A 27978-nucleotide genomic window follows, 5' to 3' on the forward strand; every position below is an offset into this window, starting at 1 on the left:
TGAATCTTCTTTCCCATCTATTTCATTTTCTCATGGTATTCTGTCTTCCCTTTTTTAAATTACATTGACCCACGACTGAGACATTCAGTGAAATTCTCACACACTGAGCTGTATATCCGGATATATCAGTATTAAAAGCATAACGTGGTGGTCTAACAAGTATTAGAATAGCTGAGAGATCTTGTTCTCGCTTTAGGTTTTGATTTTTCTATTTGTTCTTGGTTTTAGAAATAGGTTGGTTGTTCTTTCTTTACCTCTATTAGTTCTACATGGAGATAGGAATTTACTGCCTTCAAAATCTATTTCCAACCTTAATATTATCACACAAACCAGTGGCTCCCTGGCAGAGTAATGAATAATGAGAGAAACGTAAAACAATGCTGGTATACCTGTCCAACTTCCAGATTTAAGGCCTTGAGAGTGAGCTGAATAGTCATGAAAGGAAAACTTTATTCTTCTTTCTGAGATCTCCATTTTACAGCAGTCTCTCTTTTTATAACCTTTTTCTTGATGTCAACTACTAAACATCTTTACTTTTAGTACGATAGTACAGTAAAGTAAAAGACCACAGCTCTTTAGCTAACTGAGATGTATGAGCTGCAGCTACCTTCGTGCAGTCTAATAATCTAAGGTCTGTTTATCCAGATGTGACAAACCCGTAGAATGGTTCATTTGTTCACCTAATCAGTGTTTATTGAGCACCAGCCATGTGCCAGCAGGAACTGTAGAACAGACAGGCGGGGGTCTTGTCCTGGGAGCTTACCATCTAGTATTGGATTCAGGCAGGTCAGTGCTGGCCAACAGGATGGTGTGATGGGTGCTGTGCTGAGGGGAGTAAAGAGCCTCTGGGATAGAAGATGTGGAAGACACATGGGATGTGGAACTTGAGCAGGAGCGCCTTCCAGGCGGGAGGAACGACAGGCAGGTCTGATGAGCTGTAAGTACAGGCCGGAGTACTGGAAGTATGCAAGAAGACGGCAGAAGATAAGACCAGAGACATAGACAGGAGTCTGAGCGTAAAGGATAGGTAAGCAGGGGGTGTCACGAGGACTGCTGCATTCCAGGAAGTGTGCCCTGTGGGAAGCTCGGGGGGGGGGGTGTACTGGAGACAGGGGGGCCAGCTGGGGTACAGTCACAGCTCACAAAGGCATCAGTTAGAAAGCAGCATGCCATTACTGGAAAGTGGACAGGGCAGTGGCTTCCTGGAATGGGATACTCAGACGTGCTGCTGGAATCTTGTGTTGACGATCTCTTTAAATGCCCAGCAGTTAACTGATGTATATTTGCAGTGAGGGTTAGGACCAATTTAATTTTCCTACTGAATGCCCTAGGAAGACCTGGGCTCTTGTGAATAGCCTTTGAAAGAGTTCACTTACTAACAGTACGGCGTGCTATCATGTGCTTGAATTTATTTATTTTTAATTTTTTATTTATCTTTTATTTTTTTCCTGTGTGATTAAAATTTTTTTTTATTATGTTCAGCTAGCCAGCATCTAGCACATCATTAGTTTCTGATGTCGTGTTCAACGATTCATTAGTTGTGCATAACACCCAGTGCTCGTCACAACACGTGCTTGAATTTAGATGTGCTCACAGCTAAACCTCTGCCTAAATATTTGCAGTAACAAGAAGTTTGTTATTTCCTGAGGCCATCTGGTCCAGAATGGAAATTCTAAAACTGCATGCTTCTGAATCAAACTCAAAAAATTTCTACTCCTCATCCAGCTGCTAGCTCTTCTCAGACATCTTTTCTTCCCATTGCATTTCCCTGAATATTTTGCCATTCCACTGTTTGGTCTGACCTTGCGGATTCCTTCCCTTCCTGATCATCTCCTCTTCTCCATAGACTTGATTTGTTAGGATCCTCCAGGACGGCTGGGCCATGAACGGGCCTTTTGAATGTCTAAACTCACTCTTAGACTCTCAGGCCCAGTGTTGTAGTCTGGCGTTCATCTCTAACTCACTTCTTTGGTGTGGCTCCCATTGCAAACCATGAGTTAACTAATTCACCATGACTTAACTAGTAAATTAATTAGTAAATAAGAAACTCATGGAAATCTAAATTACAAATGGAATTGTACTGAGACCAGGGAGAAGAAGGACACCGAAGGTGATGGCCCAAGCAGATTTCTTTGTCTAAAATTTGGCATCATTTTTTTTCTAAGTTTAGTGAAACACTGCTTTCACTGTGCAGAATTTCCTTTTTAAGATGTTCACATTTGGGCAGCATACTCCACAGCGAACATTTCTGCATGTGAAAATTGGATGACAGGATTCAAAAACCCACAGGTCATCTTAGGTCCTTCGTAATAGAAGGTTCTGCGGCGGATACGGGCTCTGTCATCCGCATTCTCCACCTCACTGAAGCCTCCTCTCTATTTACCTGCCTAGAAGCTTCAAATTACTTCTTTGCTTTGTCTTCCTTTTAGAAATACTGAAAAAATTCCTGCCGCTCAATTCCTTTGTTGGAAAATGCAAATCCAACACTGCGTGTGAAGGCTACGCTAAGGGTGTGCAGCGCAGGATGCCAAGTCCCTGAATTATCTTCCCCGCCTGTCAAGGACACCAATAGACAGAGGGTCCCAGGGCCCTGCCACGGTGTGTGAAGAAATGCCAGCGTATTCACACAGCAAAACAAATACCATGTGTTTTGACAGTCTTTTCTTAGAATATACTCTCCTTCCTGGGTCTATAATTTAAATACAATGTTAAGAACTTAAAATTTACTAGTCTAGTTAATTTTTTCTTTTTTTTAAGATTTTATTTATTTATTTGAGAGAGAGAGAATGAGAGAGAGCACATGAGAGGGGTTAGGGTCAGAGGGAGAAGCAGACTCCCCGCCGAGCAGGGAGCCGGATGCGGGACTCGATCCAGGGACTCCAGGATCATGACCTGAGCCGAAGGCAGCCGCCCAACCAACTGAGCCACCCAGGCGCCCTAGTCTAGTTAATTCTTGATGATAATGGAAGGGGAACAGCGGTACAAATTATAGAAATTGGACTCTGTAACAGGAGAGGCTTTTGAGGTTACACCTCTACGCTCTTGGCGCGATAGTAAAAGGAATTGACGCGGAGTCGCCTTGGCGTTGCTATTTAGTCCCCTTACTTAATTCCTGTGCCTCAGTTTCATCATCTGTAAAATGGAATCGGCAATACTCGCCTCATGGTTTTTTGTGAGGAAGGAATGAAATAACATGTCAAATGTCTAGCTATTCTCATCTTCTCCTTTAAAAACTACAGGATACTACAAAGATCAGTTTGCATTGCATTCCCAAAACTTAACACTAGGAAGTCAGAATGGTATGAAATCGAGAGTCGTGGGCTAGTTGGGGCCCCATTGTCTATTTCTGGGACTGACACTGGTCGGTTCTGTGGCCTTAGACGAGCCATCTTTATTGTCTTCCACCAAATGGAGTTGGTCACGCCTGTTACCCCCCTCACAGGTGTCATTTACTGGTTCATGTTACAGATAACTAGCGACTGCCTGCATGGGGGCCAGGCTTGGGGAATGCAGTAGCAAGTAAGATGAACAAGATAAAGTCCTCTCCTCATGAGTTGTACGTCCTGCTGGGGAAGACAGGGAAAACCCTGATATGTGGATAAAGGAAGGCAGTTTTGGTGATAGTAAGTGGGGGCGTGGGGACGGGGAGGGGATGCTGTCGCATACAGTGATCAGAAAGGGTCTCTCTGGTTGAGCTGAGAACTCCATTCATGGCTTCCCACGGGAGGCTCATACTTGGTGTTTATAAGCACTGACAGCACTGAGGAGGTGGGGTGCTGAACAAGGAACTGGGATGCAGGCAGTGGCAGGCATTGAGGCTATGAGCATGTAAAGAAGAGGTGCATAATCAGCGATAGGAGGTCAAGAAAGGCTTTTGGGGGGGGGGCGGGCGGGCGGAGACACTTAACTTGAGTCCTGGAAGACAGGTGGGCCAGCCAGATGAGGGATGAGGAGGGGCGTGGGGAAATGCCCACAGAGCAGAGAGGACACGAAGACTCTTGGGTGGAAATATATGAGTAATGAACTGAAGTAGTATGTGTGAGGAGGTGGTTCAGAGGTGATCAATAACAATGGGTCAAGATTTGGTGTGGATAATCCTGAATTTGTATAATCCTTGTAGAGTGTAGCAGCTGAATGTAGTCTAGCACTTCAGAACCACAGTGTTTTCAGAACTACGTTCGTTAACCTCACAATTCATGATTCGTGGATGAATTTCAACTTTTTAAAACCTACTTTTACCCAGACCTTTTGCATTTTGAATCCCAAGCTGCTGAAAGTAGACCGGTTATCTACTGTGTTTTCAGGGCCTGCCACACCACAAGACCGCCTTACTTTGGAGAAGGGGATCGAGTTGATTATCATTTTATCTCTCAGGAAGTTTTTGATGAAATGCTAAACATGGTAAGAACATTTTCCTTTGTTTGTATTACACAAGAAACACACGTCCTCTGGTAGCAATATTAGGAACTAGTGACAACAAAGAGAAAAATGTTGTTTGTTATGAGAGAAGTGTTCTTGGGTTGTTTTTTCTTAAGCCAGGTATACATCCTTGTTGACATGCAGCTTTATTTTAGGATCTTGGAGAGAATGTTGTAAATTTTCAGTAAAGCTCAATGAGTAGACGTTTTAAGAAAATGGAAATAAGAGCACTACAAAAGTTCTTGTGATCTGTGTTTATCATGTGCTGCTGTTATTAATCAGACTTTACTCAAGATAGGCAACTCTCACAGACAGAGCTGATGTGCAAAGCTTATGAATTGAGCCTCCCTTGGTGTTGGAGTGTTCTGTCCAGAGACCACTCCTGTTTGCTATCACTGATGCTTTTTTTTCTTTTTAAGATTCTATATTTATTTATGAGAGAGAGAGAACAGGGGGAAGAGCAGAGGGAGAGGGACAAACAGACTCCGCGCTGAGTGCACAGCCTGTTGCGGGGCTCGATCTCAGGACCCTGAGATCATGACCTGAGCTGAAACCAAGAGTTGGACCCTCAACTGACTGAGCCACCCAGGTGCCCCATCACTGGTGCTTTCTACTGGTTGTAGCTCTAAGCGTCATTTCATCATGGTGTGTCTCATTCAGTTGCCTGTCCTGGACACATATATAGCCTTAATCTTCCACATTATACATCAGTGCAGGTAATTGTGGTACAATTAAGCATGGGATCTGCAGTTTCTATGAGTTTAATTTTGAATGGCCAGCTTTACACATAGTGCATGTTTTCTCTTGCGTTCACAGAGAAACCCAAGTGAGAAAGTCCTGTAATCCCTAGGCCGTTTCCCCTCTAACCTTGTCAAAAGAACATCTTGGAGATTCTTTATAATCTTCTCTCCTAGGGCTGTATTTTGGTAGTTCATTTGAATGTATCCAGAGTACTTTGGGATTTTTATATTTCTAAAAGCCTTAATAGAGATAGGAAGCATTATCTTGATATTAGTAAGAAGGATTCCTTTAGGACTCTTTGGGTTGAAAGACAGCTAGTTGCCGAAATTCATGTTAATTTCTCTTGTTAGAGTCTGAGGCATTTTTTTCTTGGTTCAGTTCGTCTGTTCTCAGTACCCCATATGCTCCCCTGATGTTCCATACCTCATTGGATCGGTAGTAACTAAGTCTGGTTCAATTCCTAGTCTAAGAAATCGCTGTACTTACACACCATATTTGGTTTTACAGTTTGACTCCCTCTACAAAATGCTTGTACGGGTGCGTAGTACTTGTTTTTACTGCTTCTTCTAACGTATATTACTTCAGTATAATGTCATTTTCTTCAATTTGAATTTTGCTTCTGAGCTCCTTTTCCTTAAAGCGAGCTAGAGACTGTTTCTAAGAGGCAAACCTAGTGGGGCGCCTGGATGGCTCAGTCATTAAGCATCTGCCTTTGGCTCAGGTCATGATCTCAGGGTCCTGGGATGGAGCCCCGCATCGAGCTCCTTGCTCAGCGGGAAGCCTGCTTCTCCCTCTCCCACTCCCCTGCTTGTGTTCCCTCTCTTGCTGTGTCTCTGTCAAATAAATAAAATCTTTAAAAAAAAAAAAAAAAAAGAGGCAAACCTAGAGGTTATAACTCATGACATATTGTCAGCTTCTCTGGTCACACCAACACACTCAGCTGTCTGTATATACAACCCCCCTCCCTGGAACAGCCACCCAGACCGCCTGCCACCCCACCTTGGCAGTCCACCCTGCCGTACCCAGGCCCTGGACACCTCCTGTGGACAGTCACACCCACCCACTCCTCCATTCCCTCATCACCAACACGTGGAATTGCCACCCCACCACATGCCTACAGACACGTGAACCTTTCTTAAGGACATAAATGCAGTCACTTCCCTGAAGATATTCTTCCTCTCTTATTGAAGTAAGATCACAGACCTGGAGGCTCCTGAAATATGATTACTGCTGTTTACTAAGAAATCTGCAAGCAGGAAGATGTATCCCCAGCCAGAAGCTGGACGACCGCTTAATCTCAATTCTTTAAAAAAAGGTTAACAAAGCCTGTTTTATATATAAAAGCACAATGTCAGATTCTTCCAGCTCTGCATTCTCCCAGGAAATATCTTTGGGGTCCACAGAGGGAGGCCCTTGTGTGCACCTGTGTACACACAAGTAAACAGATGCGTAGTATGTATCTGAAACGTGATTCAAGAGTACATTTTGAGGGGCACCTCGGTGGCTCAGTTGGTTAAATGTCCGACTCTTGATTGCGGCTTAGGTCATGATCTCTGGATTGTGAGATTGAGCCCCGTGTCAGGCTCCACACGGGGCATGGAGCCTGCTTAAGGTTCTCTCTCTCCCTCTGCCCCTCGCCCACCGCCAAAAAAAAATACATTTTGAAAACAGGGTGAGTCACAGTAAACAAGAAAAAGTATATACCCGATGGGAGATTCAGTATCTTATCTACCTATATAGATGCAATATATATATATATATATATATATATAAAAGATGTCCTAGTATTTTCTCCAAAGAACAAAGAAGGTATGACATTGAAGGAGTAAAATATTAGGATATTTATTGTTGAGTTTTTAATGTTTAGAATGCATGATATAAACTTCTTTGGATTACGAGGTGTGTAGATTTTCCTCATCACTCCTAGCAGACACATTCACTAGAGACCCACCCCACCACAGCAGATATTTTGTGTCTCATGGACTTCCAGGCCCCCCGTCCCGGGACAGATAGCCTGTCCCCGATCCCCAAATCTCCAGGACGTCTGGGGCCAGGAGGCAGAAGTAGCATAAAGGACTCCTAATTGCTACTGTTCTTAATGATGATGCCGCCATTCAATGGGATTCAGTTGATGGGATTCAGCCTTGCAAGTTTTCATTTCATCATTTCTTCCAAAATCCCGCGCATGAGGAGCCACAGTTGCCAAGAACATCCATATTTTTATTCCTTCTTTTGCGACCAGCTTTCCAGTTTAGATGAGACCTAGTAGCTTAATAAATATAACATTGTCAAAGAAAAGGTCAGCTTCCAGAGACATGTTTTAACTTGGACTGTTTTGCAAGGGAGTACAGCTTTGGGAAGAACTGGGCTTCCAGAATGTAGATAGAAGGCAGTATTTAAACCTCAAATGACTATAGGGCACACAGCAATTCTGTTGAAAAACACTTGGGGCGGTGTCAATAAAAAGCTGTGTTTTATAAGGAAAAACAGAACTGGGTCTGTTTTTCATGGCTTATCTCAGGATGCAAAGGGTTTTGGATGTCCCTGTAATTCATGGCCTTCAGGCTTATCTGGGAATGCAGGGCTTTCAAGAATGGGAGCTTTTTCTGGGGTACCTGGCCTGCCTGCATAGCTGACATGGCAAAGGGCGAGCTGTCGGTTTTGCTTTCTCAGTAATGACCGTTTATGGTGCAGGTTTGGCAAGGAAGCAGGTAAACAAGCAAAATGATCTGTTCTACCAGAAGCTTCAGCGCCTTCGCTCTCCCCACGTGTTTTGTCAGCAGACTCCGGGAGCTCCAAAAACTTAATTTTTTTTTTTGCCAGCTGAGACTTCTGAATAAATTTCTCTACCACATTTTGATATTAAGTTCCGTAAGCCCATCGTCAGCCTTCGATTTGTAAGTTTTATGGAAGCATGTAAAAGTAAGACATCAAATAATTTCATTTGTGTTTAACTTTCGTTATGGCAGCTGTTATATGAAAATCTCTGTACTTCTCAAATTTCAGGGGAAATTCATTCTAACATTTAATTATGGTAATCACAGTTATGGATTAAATAGGGACACCATAGAAGGTATTGCCAGAGACGGTTTAGCAAGCTGTATTCACATGGAAATAGAAGTAAGTGTTTTTTCATTCAGTCAATTTATTTTTAATGCGTGTGTGTGTGTGTGTGAGTCTGTATATATATATCTGGGGCTGAGGAGGGGGCCACGAATGCAGGGAGCACACTGCCAGGCACAGGGGGAAGCTTATAGTTCCTATGGGGGGGCCAGACGTGAACACTTAAACGACAGGAGTTACGCTACAAGACGTGGCTTGTACGTACCCTCGGGATAGAAGTGCTCCTCGGGATTTACTTTCTAAGTTAATTTCCTCACCAAATTATCCCTTTTAGGGCATGGTCTCTGTTTATATAAAGTGATACTAGGTAAAGGTCCTTCTCACAGGCTGTGGAGCAGGTGCGTGGCCCCCTCAGGACCTGCCTGGGCAGCTCTGCGCAGCCGCCCTTGTTCTCTGCTTCCTCGGGGGAGACGTGTGCGCTATGCCCTCATTGACCCCCCTTGCTCGCTGGTTCCAATCCTTTCCCGCTCTGAGCGATTTAGACTTGCAGAATTCAGGAGACTTCCCTCTCTGCCCCCATATCCCATCCTCCCCAGTGACCTTCTGTAATTAGAATATGCAGAAGTTTCTCTCCAATCCAGATCCAGAGTAAAACCATGACTATCCTACTTATTTGTTTTAAAAATAGATAGCTTTATTAACTATGTGAAGTCTTGAAAGACAGTTGATTGTCTTTTTAAGGTACCTTCACCGAGCGGTCTAACAGTTTTGTAGTCAGAGAAAGAAGTTAGAAAAATGATTCCATTAGATCAAACTTATAGAAAACAGAATCTGTGCTGGTCAGATACTCCTTTACTATCGACTCAGAAACTTCTTTAAAACTTGTTTCCTTTGGGGCGCCTGGGTGGCTCAGTTGGTTAAGCGACTGCCTTCGGCTCAGGTCATGATCCTGGAGTCCCTGGATCGAGTCCCGCATCGGGCTCTCTGCTCAGCAGGGAGTCTGCTTCTCCCTCTGACCCTCCTCCCTCTCATGCTTTCTGTCTCTCATTCTCTCTCTCTCAAATAAATAAATAAAATCTTTAAAAAAAAAAAAAAAACTTGTTTCCTTTGTAACTGGGCAGAGGAGGAGACTGACTCCTTTTTGGCTCCTTGGATTGGGGCGTTGCCTCCCTTCAGTGAAACTGGTCACGTTTCTTCCAGCTCTTCCGTTTTTCTAACTTCAAAATCCTGCAGTTCTCATCTTTCCACAATTGATTACGTTTGCATCTTTAAGGAGGTTTTCTGTGTTTCTATGTTAATAATCAAAAATATCTTCCTCGGACAAGGCAGAAACTCTCCAGCTCCTTGTGCTTACCTTCTTCCAGTTCACTGGTTCTCTGAGTGCTGGCTCCTGTCTTTTTCCTCCCTGAGAACTTTCTCCTACTCATTTTCAAGAGGTTGACTCTATAAACCAGGCCTGATGTCCCTGATTCTCCCAAGTGAAAGCATTTCTCCAAACTGCTCTAGTCATTGACACTTTTAGAAATTATTTTTTAAAAGATCCCATATTTCATTCCCACTCCCCCCGCTGAATGTTTAAAACAAAGATTTTGAATGTTAAACTAAACTACTGATGATGGGATCGAGGAGGAAGGAGCTTTAGGGTTCATTTGGAAGGGCTCTTGCATTTCAGCTATGAGGAAATTAGTGCTCGGGGAGCAATTGTGGGATTTGCTCGCGGTCTGCAGGAGCTGGGGAGCCGCAGTTATTCACCACCCAGCCCTCCTGATCTACAGACCACCACCCAGCCCTGCTTCTTGGCATGGGCTCCTGGCAGCTTGGCTCTCCCTTGCTCTGGGTAGAAGCTGTGAGATGTAATAGGAACCATCCAACCAGGTTGCTGGTTTAGGAATAGGACCAGTCCCAAGGAGATGACAAAGGGGTAACAGAGGAGCCTTTCTTCCCTGGTAAGATCTTTATCTCCTGGAGCTGTAAGGGTGCTCTTTGAAATGTAGACTTGAAATTACTTCTGAGTGGGGTGCCTGGCTGGCTCAGTCAGTAGAGCATGCAACTCTTGATCTCTGGGTTGTAAGTTTGAGCCCACATTGGGTATAGAGATTCCTTAAAAATAAAATCTGAAAAAAGAAAAAAAGAAGTTACTTTTCAGTACTAAAGATACAGCACTACTGTGAATGTACCTGTTTTATTCTGGCAATTTTCTTTTTGTTTTTCTTTCTTCTTCTTTTTTTTTTTTTTTTTAAAGAGAGCATGAACAGGGAGGGGGGGAAGGGAGAGGGAGAGAGAATCTCAAGCAGGCCCCATGCCCAGTGTGGAGCCCAAAACTGGGCTCGATCTCATGATCCTGAGATCATGACCTGAGCTAAAATCAAGAGTCGGACACCTAACCGACTGAGCCACCCAGGGACCCCTAGCAATTTTCTTTTTTAACCCTCATGTTTATTAGAGTAGTTAGTTAGAGGATAACCAGGTAGTTCTTTTATTTCCAATAACAATATTTGATGAACAAAGGGAAGTAATCCAGCTTTGAGATATTTACAGGAAAATAATAGCTAATTATCCAAATAAACCTTTTAATACAAGACTACTTATTATACCTATGTTGTCAGATGTCTCCAGCATGATTTCTAAATTGTGTATCTGGTTCTAATTTATTCCCTTTTCTTTAAACAAATAGGGTGTAAGAAGTTTGAAATTTTCCTATTTTGAGCCTCGATATATCCTGGTGGTGCCCATGAACAAGGAAAAATATGAGGGATATTTGCGGAGAAAAGGATTATTTAGTCGTGTAGAGATTGAATTTGCTGTCTCTAGAGTGGACCATTATATTAAAATCAACCAGAAATTTCCAGGATATTTTGATGCAATCATCAATGCAGGTCAGTAACTTTCAGCAAAGTTTTATTTTTGAAGTGTAAGGTCACTGGGGGAAAATCCTCTCTAATGTACATTCTTAACTGTTGGCTGACTGCAGTTTCTTGGTTGTAGGACTGGGGTCCCCGCTTCTTTTGTTGGCTCTCTGCCAGGGGTTGCCCTCTGTCCTAGAGGCTGCTCCCAGGTCCTGTACATGTGGCCCTTCTGTCTTCAAGCTGGTGACGGCACATCACATTCTCCTCATGCTTCAAGTCTCTGCTTTCCTCTTCTACCAGAAAACTCTCGTCCTGTATGGGGCTCCTGTGATCATGTGTAGGCCCACCTGGGTAGTCTACCTTCTGACTGGCCCAAACTCAACTGATGAGTAACCTTCATTACATTTGCAAAAATCCCTTTTGCCATTTGACGTGACATAATCACAGGAGTAACACCCCCTCACAGTCACAGGTTCTGCCCACACTGAAGAGAGGCAGTTATATGAGGGTGAAGTGTCATGAGGGTCTTAGAGTTCTGCCTACCACAATAGTCACAACGTTAGATGTGGCTTAAAAAATCATTACCACCAACAGTTGCAAACTGACTGTATTTTGGTATGATTCTGTTGCCTTAAAGTACCTTTTCTCACTTACTGTAGATGATCTGGAAGTTGCCTACCAAAAGCTGAGTCATCTCATCAGAGAGTACCTTGGGTTGTCTGAGGAAACATCCAAGAATTTGGCTCCAACTGCAGGTACTACCCTCTCCCTTTTGTGCCAGGAAAACAAGTCTGTGAATTGCTATTTAGGTACTCGTTGAGCAGGCTCAAGCTGGTTCTAACTCTTTAATCCCTGTCCTTCCTCCCGTGTGACGGTCCCCACAAGTGAGCCGCGTGAATCAGCCCCCGGACCTGTCCCTCTCCTTGTCTGGGTGGCCTTAGCGGCACTCACAGGACTGTCCTTCAGGGACATGCTGGCCACTGCCTCCTTGGAGGTTAATGGTAAATAAGGGCCAGCCTCCCGGTTCAGATCTCAGCCTTCTAGAAGTTTGGCTCCCTTAGGGAGCTGACGTGGCGTTCTGCTCAGCAGGTTTGTATTTAGCGTTGTTTTAATCCAATAGGTTTCTTTCTCCTTTTCTTTGCATTGCCACAGTCCTCCAAGTGTGGTACTAGAGAGGATAGTAGAAGAGCATGGTCAGAGGGTATGAGCCTGGTTGTGGCCCTCCCGCTCCCTTGGGCAAGCTGCTGTGCTGTTTGGAGCTTCAGTGGACTGTCCTGCTAGATGGAGTTAATGCTCTCCATTAAAGGAGAGTTAATGCCTCATGGAGTATCTGCAGCAAACGACATGGGCTATAGAGCCGTGTATCTCCTCAGAATCCAGGAATTCTAAAGCCCTAACTTAGAATTTTGGTACCTGAGTATTTTGAGATGCATTTAGAAGGTTCTCCCCAATCCACTTCACTCCCACTGAGATGGCTAACTATGAAAAAAACAACAGAAAATACGTGTTGGCAAGGATGTAGAGAAGTTGGGAAGGTAAAATGGTATAGATCTGATGGAAAACAGTATAATGTTCCTCAAAAAATTAGAAATGGAATTACCATATGATCTAGCAATTCCACCTCAGGGTATCTACCCAGAAGAATTGAAAGCAGGGACTTGCTAGGTCCTTGTACACCAGTGAATGCAGCATTATTCACAGTAGCTGAGAAGTGGACAAATACTGTCTGATGCCACTTTTATGAGGTACCTAGAGTAGTCAAATCCACAAGGACAGCAAAATGGAATGGTTGCCAGAAGCTGGGGGAGGGAGAGGAATGGAGTGTTGTTGCTTAACAACTACAGAGTTTCACTATTACAAGATGAAAAGGACTCATGGACTTGGTTGCACAACAATGTGAATGTACGTAACACAACTGAACTGTGCAGTCCTCCATGAATGCCTGTTTGTGCACAGGGCACACCTTCTTCTGGTCCTCTGAAGGTGGGAAGTCATACCCTGGTCACCTGTCTCCTAGAAGACATATGGAGAGGGGCGCCTGGGTGGCTCAGTCGTTAAGCGTCTGCCTTCGGCTCAGGTCATGATCCCAGCGTCCTGGGATCGAGCCCCACATCGGGCTCTCTGCTCCGCGGGAAGCCTGCTTCTCCCTCTCCCATTCCCCCTGCTTGTGTTCCCTCTCTCGCTGTGTCTCTCTCTGTCAAATAAATAAATAAAATCTTTAAAAAAAAAAAAAAAAAGACATATGGAGAAGGACAGCCTCACTCTGTTATCTGTTGGTTGTTACCAGTTTCACACTGACCTCGTTCCAGAATTCCAAGGGTACCTGACCTGAAAAGAATGTGTAAAATTGCAAAAGGGCACCATCAGTTTGAACTCTGGCAAAACCGTGGCCAGGCCTGCCTCAACCTGGCCCGTGAAATCCTAATTGGGCCAAGAGTCACAAAGGCTAAAAGCACACGAACACACAGCAAGCCAGGGTCTCACGTCAACGTTTTACAATATGATATGTGAAAGCAGTTCAGCCCACCGGAGGGGACCTTCTTTTTCTTCATTAGGGTGATAAAAATACACATAACATAAAGTTTGCCATCTTAACCATTTTTAAGTGTACAGTTCAGTTGTGTTACGTATATTCACATTGTTGTGCAAGGGGGGACATTCAATGAGGAGCGTGCCCATGTGTTTATCCAGCACTGCTCCCATCGGTTCTTTAGAAAGCCGTCCATGCCTGGCAGGGTGCACAGTATATCTCACGAGGCTTTGGTAGCTGGATAGAAGTGTCTCATGAGGAAATCTGACCCTCTTTGCTTTTTTTTTTTTTTAAAGATTTTATTTATTTATTTGAGACAGAGAGAATGAGAGAGAGAGAGCACATGAGAGGGGTGAGGGTCATAGGGAGAAGCAGACTCCCTGCCGAGCAGGGAGCCCGATGCGGGACTCGATCCAGGGACTCCAGGATCATGACCTGAGCCGAAGGCAGTCGCCCAACCAACTGAGCCACCCAGGCGCCCTGACCCTCTTTGCTTTTAATCTTTGCTAACCCAGCAACTTCTGATGTTTAATTTGGTCTCCTGGGTGGAGCTGTCCCATTGGGGGCGCTCTCCTACGTTAGAACACCCTGCCCTGATCCCTGAGCCGGGCCCATCTCCCACTGTAAATTAATAAGTTGGTGTTCTGACTTTTAAATCAGCCCCTTGTGGATTTAGATGAGCGTGAGTCAGTCCCCCGAGCCTGAGCAGTTCTGAGGAACGGAGAGAAGCATGTTTGTCAGTCCGTAGCACAGAGGGCACCTCTGAGATGTGGCGCTTGAGCAGGACTCTGCCTCTAAGCCAGTGGGGCTCCAGCCCTCCATCTTTCCATATTGTGCAACCACCAGCACGCTGACTATTGGGTGCAGTTGCCATTTGGCGAATTAATAGACCAGATAATGTGTGCATAGGAAAACAGACTCCCATTTCAAAGGGTATAATAAAACTTCATTTATTTGGACCAATTAGGTTCGGCCTGTCTGATTTAATGGAAAGTATGAATTACAGAATTTGTTAAGATGTTACCCCTCTCAGATACATTTAATAACAGAAACTGGGTCATCCAGTTATTGACTAATAGAGCCTCAGCTTTAAAAAGTAGAGGGGAGGGTTTATAATTAATACATCAATTCCCGGACCTCCGTAGACCCCCATTTTCCTGGCAGGTTTAGTGTTTTGGAAAATAATGTGTTTTCTTAAGAAGCCACACCACCTCATTTTATTTAAATAGTCAATCTGTGGAAGATGTTACTGTCTTCAGTTGCTGGTTTCAGGATAAACTTGCACATAAAGTGACTTTGTGGAGGCCAGACATGATTCAAGTGAGTATTTAAAAATTCTAAGAGCATAAAAAATAAATAAATAAATAAATAAAAAATAAAAATTCTAAGAGCATAGTCCTTTCTAATAAAGCTTTTAAAGGATCTCTAGTGCATTAAGAGTAGAGCCAACGGCCTCTTGGCGTTTCAGGGCTGTAAAGTGTATGTCAAGGAGGACAGGCCCAGATGTTCACAGGTTCACTGCAGGCGAGCAGGGCCCAACCATAACCACCTCAAAATGAGCGTCATGACTCCCCAAAAAGAGACCAGAGCCCCAGCAGGGTCACCACCCCAGGCCTGGCTGGCTCTTAAATTTTTGCTTCCACTCTGAGCTGGGTCCCTCTGATTTTAAGTTCTGTAGTTCAGGTATGTTTACATAAAGACTTATATTACTTATTTAAATGTAAGTGAGACCCCTAGAAGAAAAGATGAATAATTTTAGCAGAGTGGAATATTTTTAACATTTAATTGAGCTGTCAAAGGTAAGAAATTGAAGTAAAAAATATTTAAGAGTCTATGAAAGACAGTCTGAACAATTAGAAAATTGAACTGGAAATAGGAAACCTTAGTTTTGTATTCCAGATTTCACCAGTAATCATTAATTTGATTAGAGAAATCACTTTGAACTTCCATTTCTAAAAATTTCTGAAAAACAAGGCCAACTACATTTAATATTATGGAACATTCTAGAATTTGCTGAGATTTTTTTCCCAGTTAGATTAGACTGCCTATAAGTTAGGCTCCAGTACAAATCGAAATCTGGTGGCCAATGGTATTGTTTTCATGGAAGCAGGAATCCTGTACCAATGCCAATTGGGAAGTATTCCTAGATATTTGAAGTAATAATACATAGCTTTATCTTTAGTAATTTCATGTTGCTAATTTGTAACTGATGATGCAATTTTAATTTCTACTCTTAATGATGAAACTAGAACAAAGTCATAAAAGTAAGCCTGAAGTCTATCAGTATAACAACCGCATCCGTCTGGACCCAGAAATGCAAACCTTTACCAGAGGAAAGACTCTGAATTTCCATTAAATGCACGTACAAATAGTAACTTTAGGTACAGAGTGATTATAAAACCTCAAAATACTGAGATGTACATTAATTAAAAATGTTTATCAACCATGGTACGGATGATCTTATCTTTCTTCCCCTATAGCAGTGCAGGTAATATTCATTTCCAAAGCATGAAGACTAAAAAAATCCTGAGCAAACAATACAGTTTTTATGAAATAAGAAAAAACTCACTCTATTCACAACTCAGTGTAAGGGACGTCTTTACCCTCCATGTGTCTCTATACAACCTATTTCTGGAATACTTATCTGCTGCTCCCAATAAAGCTTTTAAAAAGCTGATCCAACTACCACTCTGAGTTCCTGCTATAGAAATCATAAAATAAAATTATATTTGCAAATCATTATTTAGATCTGACTAATGATAGAGGAAAATGATGATGGTGATGATGAGTCAAACAGGGGCACTTGAGCAATTTACTACTCCCCATGTGGTGCTTTTATCTCTAATAAAGGACAGGGTATCATTTGCCAAATGATGTGAATTGTTGAATCCTATAAGTGGGGAAAAAATCCTTGTGTGTCTGATTCTAGGAAACCAGGGGTTTACAAATAGAAAGAGCCTTCAGCATTGGGTTTCACTCTTATGCCTTTCTATTTTTTTTATTTCTTTTTTTGTGTGTGTGTGATTAAAAAACCATAAAATTAGCCATTTTAGCCATTTTAAGTATACAACTTAATGGCATTAACTACATTCACAGTGTTGCATAACCATCCCAACTACCTGTTTCCAAAAGTTTTCACCCCTCCCACGCAGAAACTCCATTCCCATTAAGCAATAACTCCCCCATTAGCCCCTGGTGACCTCTAATCTACTTTCTGTCTCTATGAATTTACCTAGTCTAGACATTTTTACTGTTCTTATATTTTAATTTAGCCTTGTTTCTTGACTAAATTTGTATTTAATCTATAACTGTCATGAACTAGGGAGATAGGAATGATGAGCAGGGCCATCCCCTCAGAAACCCCACCAGGAGGCAAACTTTTCCTTGTCCCCACTCTTCCCCAACCCCTCCCCAGAAACGTCTGGTTCAGCTGGAGGCACAGGGTATCTGCCCAGACGAGGAGGTTCAGGGATGACCCAGAGTAGTCCAAGCTCATCTTGCTTTGTGGGGGAGAATGGACAGTGGCCGGGAGCCTGGTTTGCTTCTGGGGATGGACCACCCTGGGGTCACCTTGGAGGTCTGACTTTGTCTGCAGTCTCTGAGCATCAGGTCTCCCTCAAAGTGGGCTGAGACTAGTTTCTTCAAGGCTGTTCCACACTGGTGTGCCCCGCCCCTGGCCACAGCATTTCAGAGCCATGTCCTTAGGACTCCGTTAAGATGTTATATGGGCCACCAGAATATGTATGGGCTTCTCTCATAACCAAGTGCCTGCTGAGCTGATTGTGTCCATGGTTTGTCCACGAGACCAGAATCATATGGAGAACTTGCTCCCATGGTAATCGAAGGAAGCGTCCCCCTCTGCAACGTTAATGTGCTGGTGGCCTCTGAGAGCCATTGCTGAAACCGGGGTAGACTCGGAGGGAGAAGAGTAGCCCTGGGGGTGGGGCGGATCCTCAGGAGCAGGTCCTCCGAGCCATGGCACCTCAGCCTTCCGTGGGATCCATTCTTTGCCTCCTTCCATTCACTGCTGACTTATTGAGTGCCTGTTGAATTTCCCGTATCTTACCTTGCCTTGCCTTCCCTTCCCTTCCCTGGTAAGCTGATTATTCCTCATAGAGCTCCCAGTTTCTTGAAGAGGACTACCATTAAACAATCAGGACTTCCCCTGGCTTAGATGTCCTCCCTCTAGTTTCTACCATCAAAAGCAGCACTGGCCTCTCTAAGCTGTGGAAGTTTTAAATCTCATTCGCTTAAAAATTGTTCTTGCCACTCAGAACCATTTTGATTCTGTGAATCAGTCTCTTTATGTTCATGATTTCAATTGACTAAGATTGTTCTACTTACTACTAAATAAGAGAATTCTAGGCACCTAGTATCCCCAAGGGGAAGGAACGGTTATAATTCTTCTCTATGTGTAATTTTATTCTTTTCAAGGGCCTATGTGCATCAGGAAAGGAAAAGGTATTTTTTTGTTGTTGTTATTTCTAAAGTTACTTAGTTACATAGTATGTGTTAAGATGTTTTTAGCTAACTTCTTTTTATATCAAAGCAGGAGCTCCCTCTAGCAAGAAGACCCCCTCTGGGGTGCCAGCACACCTGGTCCCATCCCCAAGGCGCTTGGCGAAACTGCAAGCAGATGGCCAGATAACAGAGGCTCTCTCTGGAATGCAGATTCATGCACAGGTCCCTGAGCATCAGAACCCAGCCCCCTCCCAGAACCAAGAGCTGGCTCAGGCGGGAGCAACCCATCAAGAAGAATTTTCTCCCAGTAGCCATGTCAGTGCTGAGCCTCCTCCACAGCCCAGCTCATCAGCACTTGGTATTTCCCAGCAGGCCCAAGACTTATCCCCAAACCAGAAGGAAGGGGATGTTCAACAATTGGATCTTTCTTCAAAAATAGTAACGACAGATCTCCCTGAAAATGAGTCCCAGACATCTGAGGCAAAAGCAGGTAAAATAGGGCAGCCTTCCATCGTTCCTTCCCAAGGGCCTTCTCAGCACCCTGACCCACCTCTAGCTCACAGCCCTCAGCCAGACCAAGATGAGGAATCAGGGGAGGCCAAGGTGACCTCCACTGGCCCTCCCCCATCTGAGGCTCCCCAGGAGTCTGGCCCAACATCCCTCAGCCCCCAGAGAACCCAGGATGAGGAAACTGAGTCAGCCGATCTGCCACCCAACAGTACCCCTTATGAGCCTCCAAGAGACTCTTCCCACCCTAATGGGGCCAAAGCACCAGGACCATCTCCAGAAGATTCTCAACAACTTCTAGAGGAGGGAACCCCCAAAGGAGAATTTGTTCGGGTTAGCACTCCTTACCCAGAATTGCCACGTCCTCAGGATTCAACAGATATCAAACAGACCCAGGACAGGAAAGACCCAATGACTTTGCTTCCCAGAAGCCGCCTGGCTCCCACCAGGCTGCCCCAGCCTCAGGTCCTTGCTCCACTCCAGAGTCGGAGGCCCACACCCAAACTCCTCTCACCCAGCAGGGAGGAAGCTTTAGGAAGAGCCTCAGATCAAACCGTGATTCCCTCCCCCAGGCCTCCACTAGCTCAGGAGGGAGACCCCAGTAAACTTCCTCCCATCAGCCCTCCCCATTCCAAACCACCACCAAATCTGAGCCCCCATCTGGACCACAGTCCTCAGCAAGTCCAGGAAGAAAAGGTCAGGGAGGTGAAACTCCCTCTTATCAGCTCCCCCATCCAGGAGCACATGCCGCAGCCCGCTCCCCATTCGCCCCAGGAGGAGGAGGCCCAGGTGGTTAGGCTCCCACAAATTCCCACTTCCTTCTCTGAACAGCAGCTGCCTCAGAACACAGGGCCTCGCCATGATCCGAGGCCTGCGAAGGAAAGGCAAGCTCCAAAAGCAGGCCACGCCTCCAGGAAGAAGACTTAAGATGTGCGGGCCTTACCCCAAAACCAAGAGCCAGTGCAGCAGACGGAAGCTAGGAAAAAAAAAACTCCCTATCCAAAGAGAGACAACTAAAGGACCAGGGCATCTGAAAAAGGCACCGCCTAGAAGCCATCAGACAGCCTTGCAGCCAGAATCCCAGAGTAAGCTGACTCCCCCAAAGGTACCAGACCACCCTAATCCCAGCCCGCCTCTGAGTCCTCAGGGGAACCAGCAGAGAAAAGCCCACACACCAGAAATTCCTGAGCCACCCCACGCTGAACCATTGCCTAAGGATCCCCAATTACAAGAAGAGAAACGGGTAAAGGTACATTCTTCCAGAAAAAAGGCCCGTGCCAACCTCCCCCCAGATGACCTGGTTCAGAAGGTAGCTATGTCCAAAAAAGGGCCATCCTTGAAAAAAGAGAATTCTGGAGGATTGTCTCAGGAAAATAAAGCTACCCTCAGTGGCGGTCAGCCAACTCAGGAGGGTCGGCCCCTGCCCAGGAGACCTCTCCAGAGTGAAACGTCCTCTGCAGAGTCAAGACCAGATGATTCTGCTCCTAGGCAGCATCGGAGGAGAAACGAAGAGGCTCATAAAAGCAGAAGATTTCAGAAGAGAGAGACTGCTTTGGATTCCCCAGAGCAGGCCTCCACCCAGCCCATCACAGGGACGCAAGCCCGGAAGGGGACCAGTCAGACCGGAGAGAGGTCTGTCCAAAGGGACAGGGTTCCAGGCAGCAAGCCAGAGACGAGACAAACACAGCCGGAGACATGGCGGAGCACCAAAGGACAGAAGCTCTGCCGCACCCCAGAATCAGGTGTCCACTGAGGAGCGGGGCAGCTGGAAAGGAAGACTGCGATCTAGGGGCAGTCAGAGCCCCAAGGTTTAAGCCATCCCTGGAGCACTGGGTCTTTAACATCTGTGCGCCCTGGAGCCAGTGCTGTCACAGAAAGGACAGTGATGGCCGGGGCACTATGAGCCCATATATCAGCTTCCTTCTGCCGCCCCACGTAAGCATGGGGGGCGGTGGGCACCAGCCCTGTCCAGGCATTGGGTTCTTAGAAGGCAGCTAGTCTGTGCAGATTCTTGTGGTTGCCACTGTAGCCTGGAAGAGCAGCCCCTCGAGGCGGGGTACACCAGCAAACAGCGCTCCTGCGGCCAGCGATAGAGCTGGTCTTAAAGATTGGTGTCAGCAGGGAGCCTCCGTGTCTAGACTCGCATGAATTCCAATATGCGTTCCAACTCTGGCCGAAGCAATGTCACGTTGCCATTGTTTTTGTTGGATTCATTAGGAAAACTCACTTCTAGATGAGAAAAGTGTCACATGCCTCTCACCTTATCAAGGGATCCAGAAGGAGAACTGAGAAAGGAAGCCTCTGCAGTTTCTGGGTCTTGGTCACTCCGGCAAAGATTCTAGACCCGTGGTTAATTTGTGGGAACAAGTTCTTTGCACATGGGACACTGTGATTGATGAGTGCTTTGGATTTGTGTTGGCACGTGTGACCTGAACCTTACTTTTGCTGGAAATGTATTTCAAACTGAATACCTTCCTTTTCTCTCCGAATAGTAACCTCATGTAAATTAGCCCATGCCTTCATTATGCCAAGCCACCTGGTTGAATCAGTTAAAAGGGTTAGTGGGGAGAAAATGGAGGGGAATCAGTTTTCCTTTATCGATTCACACCATCAGGATTCCTTTGCTGACAAATTACTGGGGTCCAACCTGAGCCAGCTTACGGGAATCTATAAGAAGGGAGTGGGATATCTCCTACAACCAAACTGTGGGGAGGGCGGAGGTATAGCAGAGCCTCAGAATTGGGGACCAGTTATTGAACATAACCCAGACTCTCATCATCCCCAGTATTTTCTGTCATCAACTGCACTCTCGTCATTTCTCTGTTTCTTTCTCCATGGTGGCTCCTTTTGATTCAGACAGACTACATCGAAGTTTCTGCACATGGCAAGGAACATGGCCACCAGTACCTCTCAAGTCTTACATCTGGTTTTACATGTGGCAGCTCCCACTACTAGAAAGGGATTAATTTACATGTTCCTTAATCCTAAAATTAAAAAAAAAAAATTTCAGGGAAAGATACCAGTTGGCTTGGCTTGGGTCAGGTGCTCATCCTTAAACTAATCAATCTACTCTGGGCAGAGACAGGGTCCCAGACACGTAACCATTGGGTCCCCCTCCTCGAGTACATGGCAACTGCGTTCCTGGAAGGCAGTAATTATGAGTAAAGCAGCCAACCCAAGATTTGGCTCTTAGAGAGTTAACAAGCTATTTATTGAGTGCTTACTATGTATATAGCAGCATCTGAAGCTGTGTTTGGCATCTTATATTTAAAAAATAGAAAAAAATTGAGGACTAAATGCCCGTATAAATGGATCTTACCATATACGAAAGGTATGTGTCCACGAAATTGTATGTATGGCAGATGTTATTTCAAGTTCAGTAGAGGAAATTGACATTTTTAAAATCCAGGATGCAGGAATCCTCTTGTAAAATGGAGAGCCTATGTTATGCCAATAATTACCCTTTGATTTATCTGGTTTGTCAAAGATGACAGTAATAAGGTGAATGTTTTTTAAAATAACTTATTTTTATTGCGTTAGTTCAGTCATCCAACAAGCATTGATTGAGCGCCTATGTGCCAGACACTGTGCTAGCTGATGGACGTACGTAGCGTTGATGAGACACCCAAGGAGCTCTCTCTCTTATCCAGGGAGACAGATAAGAGAGTTCATTACACCTCCATGTGATTGGGGCAGCTGGAAGCCCCACTGCACACCGGGCCAGGTTTAACATCAGATGGACAGGCAAACCCATTTATTAACTTTTCCAGTATGCCCTAAGGATACCAAGGAAGGACACTGAATCCAGCCTGGGATGGGAGAATTGGATCAGAAAACACTTCCAAGAGGAGGTCATCTTTCAGCCAAGTTATCAAGGTTGCAAAATGAGAATGATGGGAGAGAGCGAAGGTTTTTTCGAGGAGGGAACAGCATATACTAGGCATGGCAGTAAGAGCAGACACAGCATTTCTTCTAAGGACCCAGATGTCAGGAGAGCTGTAGGTATCTGTAGGTCCAGAGGGCGTTTTGTGCTATGCGAATAACGAGTTTGGAAACTTGATCTAACAATGGGGAGCCATTGAATAGTTAAATTTTTATCTTAGAGACGTGTCTAGAGTTGGTATGGAGGATAAATTTAAGATAGTCAATACAGGGGGTAGGAAGGATGGCTGGGAAACTATTGCAGTAGTCCTAACAAGATGGTAAGGGCCTGAAATAAGGTACTGTGGCAGGAATGGACAGATTTGAGGAAGTATCTGGATTGGACGTGGGGAGGGGGGAGGATGGACGTGAAAAAAAGGAAGAAAATTAGGATAACCACCCCTTGTTTTATGAGCCATGAAGGGTGCATTTCAGAGGCGCCGATACCTCACTTAGGTGAGAACTTAAGAAAAATACATGGTTTCCTCCTCGGGCAACTTGTTCTGAGACTCCTTAAGGCATTCGGGTTCGCATTTTTATTAGGGTGCTAAAGGGAAGTGAAAAGCCAAGTTTCCCTTTGTTCGACTTAGAGGAAGCTCTAGCTCCCTTCCCGGGTGTTGGTGATGGTATAAAGTTTGTGTTTTGGATAGTATATCAAAATGTCCTAGGTTCAGTGCAACTGGGCAACACTTTATAGTCCAAGAAAGGGAGTAGCAAAAATCATTGACGCCTCTGTGGTGGGAGGATTTTACTGCTATTACTGATTTTCTCAGTGTAATGGAAACTTCTGCTTTTTAGCTGTATAAGAATTGTCATTTTCCATCTACGTTTACAAAGTTCACATCACTTCCATTTGCTGTATTCCTCAGCGAAGTGATCTTTATGGGAAAGCAGAAAACATGGCAGACTTTAGTCCCTCTATTAGCTAATATGATTTCTAGCTTTTTAAAGTCCGGCAGCTCGTATTGAAATCAACTGAGATAATAGTTCCACTGGGCATAAGAGCCTTCTTCAAATATTTAAAGAGCTAAATCAGTTATTTTCAAGCCTCAAAAGAGAATTGGAACAAAGGACACGATCAGGTAATTCACAAAAGAGGAGAGAAAAATGGCCAAAATACATGTCAAAAAGCTTTTAGCTTTCACCACTTCTGTAAGTTAAAATGGATTAGATTGTGGGGGGTGCCAAACTGGCAAAGATGGAAAGCAAATTAATGCCTATTCTTGGTGAGGTTAAGGGGAAACAGGCTTTCTGTGTCATCACTGAGAAAGTAAGCTGGTACAACTTTTGGGGGACAGTTGAACAATATCTGTCAGAGCCTTTAAATTTTGCCTATCTTTAACCTAGTAAGTCTAATCTACGACTTACCACAAGGAAGTAACTGACCTAGAAGGATGTTCCCATTAATATCTTTATAATAAAATCTGGAAATAATATAGCCACCCAATGGGGTTTTAAAAATAAGTTATGGAAAAGTTATGGTATAGCTATATGCTAGAACGCTATGTTGCCATTATAATCATGTTGTAGAAGAATATAGAGAAGAGGAAAATATTTGTTACATATTAAGGAGAAAACAGGTTAAGGAGGTAGAACCAGTATGGTTCCAGTTGTGAGTTCTGGGTTGTCAGATTATGAATAATTTTTATTTTCTCACTTATGCTTTGTAGTATTTTCCAAATTTTCTACAACGAACCTGTGTTTATTTGGGAAAGGTTACATAGAATCAAATTCACATATATGAAAATCTGCCCTGTGAAAGAGCAACCTTATGTTCTATTTCAATTTGGCATAATGAGGAACTTTCTAAAAGTTAGAAGTCATGTTCAAAGGAACAAATAGGCTTTCTTTAGAACTTAGAGGCTCTGTGTTGGGAATCTTACAAGAAGCCTCCATATGTCGGGTGATCAGTTGGGCTGGATAAAATTTAAGGTTCCTTTTATGATATCCATTTACTACACCTGGCTCTACCTAATTTTTAAAAATGCTGGTCATAACCTACAAAATGGATTCCACAATTTAGTTTGCAACCTACAGTTTGGAAACCCCTGCGCTGAGCTCTCTGGAGCTTTGCTCTGGTGCCGTTCCTAGAGGCCTGCTCACGAGATGCTTCCCTGCTCTGGTAACTTCATGTGTAATGGGATGGGTTGACATATGATCTATGCTGAATTCCTTTCTGGGACAATAGCAAGGATCCAGTGGATTGGCAGTTATGCTCTTTGTCAGTATTAGGGCTCCAGAGAAGATATGTCCAAAATTCTTGTGCATAAAAATTAAGTTCTTCTGTAAAGCAAAAAAAAAAAAAATCTTGATCAGTAGTATTTTCAGCACTAAGTACTTAGCTGACTCCCTTTCCTTTTGCTCCATGACAACCCTGAAATCATCTTGTTAACATAAAAGATCCTCCAAATTCCACTTTAGATAATTGCGCTATTTATATAGTCTCTAGCACAATATGTTCATAAATGAATTTAATTAATTGCTTAGTTCAATCTGAAAGACATAATTCTAGAAATCACTTTTTTTGTTTGACCAGGCGTTCAGAAAAGAGGATAAGAAGAGCCTACCCGTTTCTTTGTGTTGATGATAGATAAATAATGTCAGACCACCAAATCTTTCATCTCCAAGGTGATAAGGAGAGTGCGGGAATGATTAGCGAAAGCTGGAGGCTTTTTTTTTTTTTAAGTTTGTAACCTTAGAAATTCATAATTTCAAATAACACTAACAGTCAAAATAATCACTGGAAATTCCAACACTGTGTACCGTTTAGCTGTGTGACCTGGGCAAGTTACAGAGTTCTCATGTAGAGACAATAACAGTACCTACCTCAAGATTATTGTGAGGAGTAAATGAGTTTGAGTTAATAAATTGAAAGACAATGTCTGGCACATAGTAAGTGTGTATAGGAGTATTAGTGTTAACATGTAAGCAGCAAAAAAAAATTTAAACATAGCATTTTATCATTAATTGGATTTAAGAACCGTTCAAACTAGGTAGAAATGTTTGGCAAATAGGATGGTCTTTGAAAATCCTTTTAAAAACTTTCACAACCTTGATCGAATTAAGGAGCTTAAACAGAATTAGGATAATGTTGGGAAGAAATTGTAGTTGAGCAACATGTTACTGAGATCAAGAGATTGTTTCATAGACCTTCACATGCAGCGTTGCAGTTTGGAGAAGTGAGTAGGGAAACATCAGCTCTAGGGCTATTATGAAATTTACTTGTGATACACACATGAAAGGCTTGTCATGGCACCTGGCACATAGTACATGCTCAATAAATGCTATCTATTGTTTTTGCTACTGTTATTTCTTTATTGACAAAGTCAAAGCCATTTATATTCTGTGTTTCAAATTGGTTAGATAATAAGTGCTGTCAAGTTATTTAACTCGGAATCAGCTACCAGATAGTGGGCATTCTGTTTTCCTTTTGTGGTGGATTGAGACCAAGACTGACTTCTACAAGCTACCCAATTTTAAAGACCCTCAGTTTCCACCGACAAAGAAAAGTGAACAAAGACCCCCCCCCCCCCGCCAAAAAAAAGTCTTTCGTAGAGGAATTGACCAATGAAGTAACATCTTTGAAAAAGCTGTTCTTGAAGGATGATCCCTTAGGAAGCACCTTGCGCTTGCCAGAGGTGGGAGTTTAGGATTGGGTGGAAGTCTCATTACCAGCCTCATTATCAAACATGTTACTTAAAGGGGAAGAAGGCTTTCCTGTGTATCCAGGCTCCCTGAATGTTTCTTTCCTATTTCCTGCTTCTCCTTTCTCTTGCCCAAGTGCTGTACGTATGCAGATCTTATGTATCAAGTTTCCAGTCTTGAGATTTGCCTGTCCTATATCTTATCTCCTCCAAAGCATCAATTAACTACTTCATGATAAACTCATCCATTAAAAAAAAAAAAACACAAAATTCAGGGTACTATTGTTATATGTTTTATTTTATTTTATTTTATTTTTAAGTTATATATGTATTTATTTTTAAGTAAGCTCTACACCCAGGGTGGGGCTCGAACTCAAAACCCTGAGATCAAGAGTCTCATGCTCCACCAACTAAGTCAGCCAGGCACCCCTGTTATATGTTCTAATTAGGACATTCTAAATGCAGGGACCAAATATTGAGCCCATTAGTTCAGCTGTATGGAGGAGATTTCAGTGTGAAATTCAATGAAAAGAAACATTTTTTTTGTACCTCATTCTGTCTGTGTGAGAATATACATTCACATGCTTTCCTTTGTCTTGATATAGACTCTGTTTAACTAGCTGATTATCCTTTGATTAGAAACTCAAGAACAGAGCACTTTACTGTTAGAATGATTTAATAAGTGTATTCATTTTATCATGTATAACATGAACATTATTACTCCATTTCCTTGGATTTGGTAGCTTTCCACTATAAAAGCTTATTTTGCTATGGAAAATTATTATGGCTATTATGTGAAATTTTAGTTGCTTTTATTCCTTACTTGGAAGCACAGATAGACAAGACTTTCAAGATTTAATTCTGCCCTAGAAAAATAGCTTCTTTCAGAACCTTTAGTTTTGTGATACTTCCCAATGAACTGAGCTTTCCTTTAATTTTCCACTAAAATTATGTAACTCTCATTAAAAATAAATACTGTATCACAGATTATTGTGCATTAATTTGGTTTTGGCCTTTTTTATGGTTACATATTTCAGTATTTACTCCTTTACAGTGATTTTACAAGTATATTTTATATGTATATGGGTTTATTCATGGTAGGGATAAATTACTCTCTCTAGTTTAAAAAAAACAAAAAACAAAAAAACCTCACTATTACCTAAATAAACATGCGTTGTTTGTTTTTAAACCCCATTTGAGTTGGGGGGGGGAATGAACGATTCTGTAACCATCCAGTTATCTGAGAACTTTTGTTTGAAAATTAAAGCCTGTTTCCAAGTCATACATCTCACATGGTTTTCAAAGAGAGACAAATTCCAGTTGATTGATTTTTTTCCCAGGGTTTTATTTAAACATTAAAAAAATGTGTATTTACAAGTGTTTAGTCTCATATTTTTGAACAGGAAAATGACTTAGTTGCTTTGCTATATAACTAATCTCATTAATGTAGAAACATTGGTTATTAAAGTAGGGGTTTTTGTTTCTCAAAATATTCACAGTCTGATTCCCAAATTCTAATGTTATTCCTAGTTATTGACATGGATATGTGGCCGCATGCCGGTTTTGTATTTCCTCCTTTGTGCAAGAAAAGGCCTTGTTTTGTCTGTGTGATGGCATGATATTAAATATATGCTCAACATGTTTTATTCTTAGGTACATGGCTCGTACTGCATTTGTTATTTAGTTTGGATTCTATGCTGCTGCTTTTAAAAAGTTTTATGCAAATTATTTTAATTCACTGGACTGCAAAGGGATAGAAGTCTAAATAAAAGGTCTAAGCTACTTAGAACTAATTTGAGATGTACTTCCACTTGTTCCGGGTAATTCATTTATATTTTCATGCATT

The 27978-nt window shown here is 43.1% G+C and overlaps 1 protein-coding gene across 2 annotated transcripts in view; it reads left to right on the plus strand.

Moving 5' to 3' along the window:
* The window catches only part of LRGUK (leucine rich repeats and guanylate kinase domain containing), a 104611-nt gene that overhangs the window by 48713 nt on the left and 27920 nt on the right, over positions 1-27978 (plus strand). The window contains exons 12-16 of one of the 2 annotated variants that reach the window (XM_078059579.1): positions 4305-4401; positions 8167-8280; positions 10898-11099; positions 11729-11824; positions 18149-27936. In XM_078059579.1, coding sequence (XP_077915705.1) covers positions 4305-4401; positions 8167-8280; positions 10898-11099; positions 11729-11824; positions 18149-19494 — 1855 coding nt within the window. In that variant the 3' untranslated portion in view covers positions 19495-27936. Of the gene's footprint in view, positions 1-4304; positions 4402-8166; positions 8281-10897; positions 11100-11728; positions 11825-18148; positions 27937-27978 lie in introns of those variants that run through there. The other variant, XM_036091688.2, reaches the window with a different exon arrangement.

Source organism: Halichoerus grypus, chromosome 12 (genome assembly GCF_964656455.1).
Source record: "Halichoerus grypus chromosome 12, mHalGry1.hap1.1, whole genome shotgun sequence".
NCBI lineage: Eukaryota > Metazoa > Chordata > Mammalia > Carnivora > Phocidae > Halichoerus > Halichoerus grypus.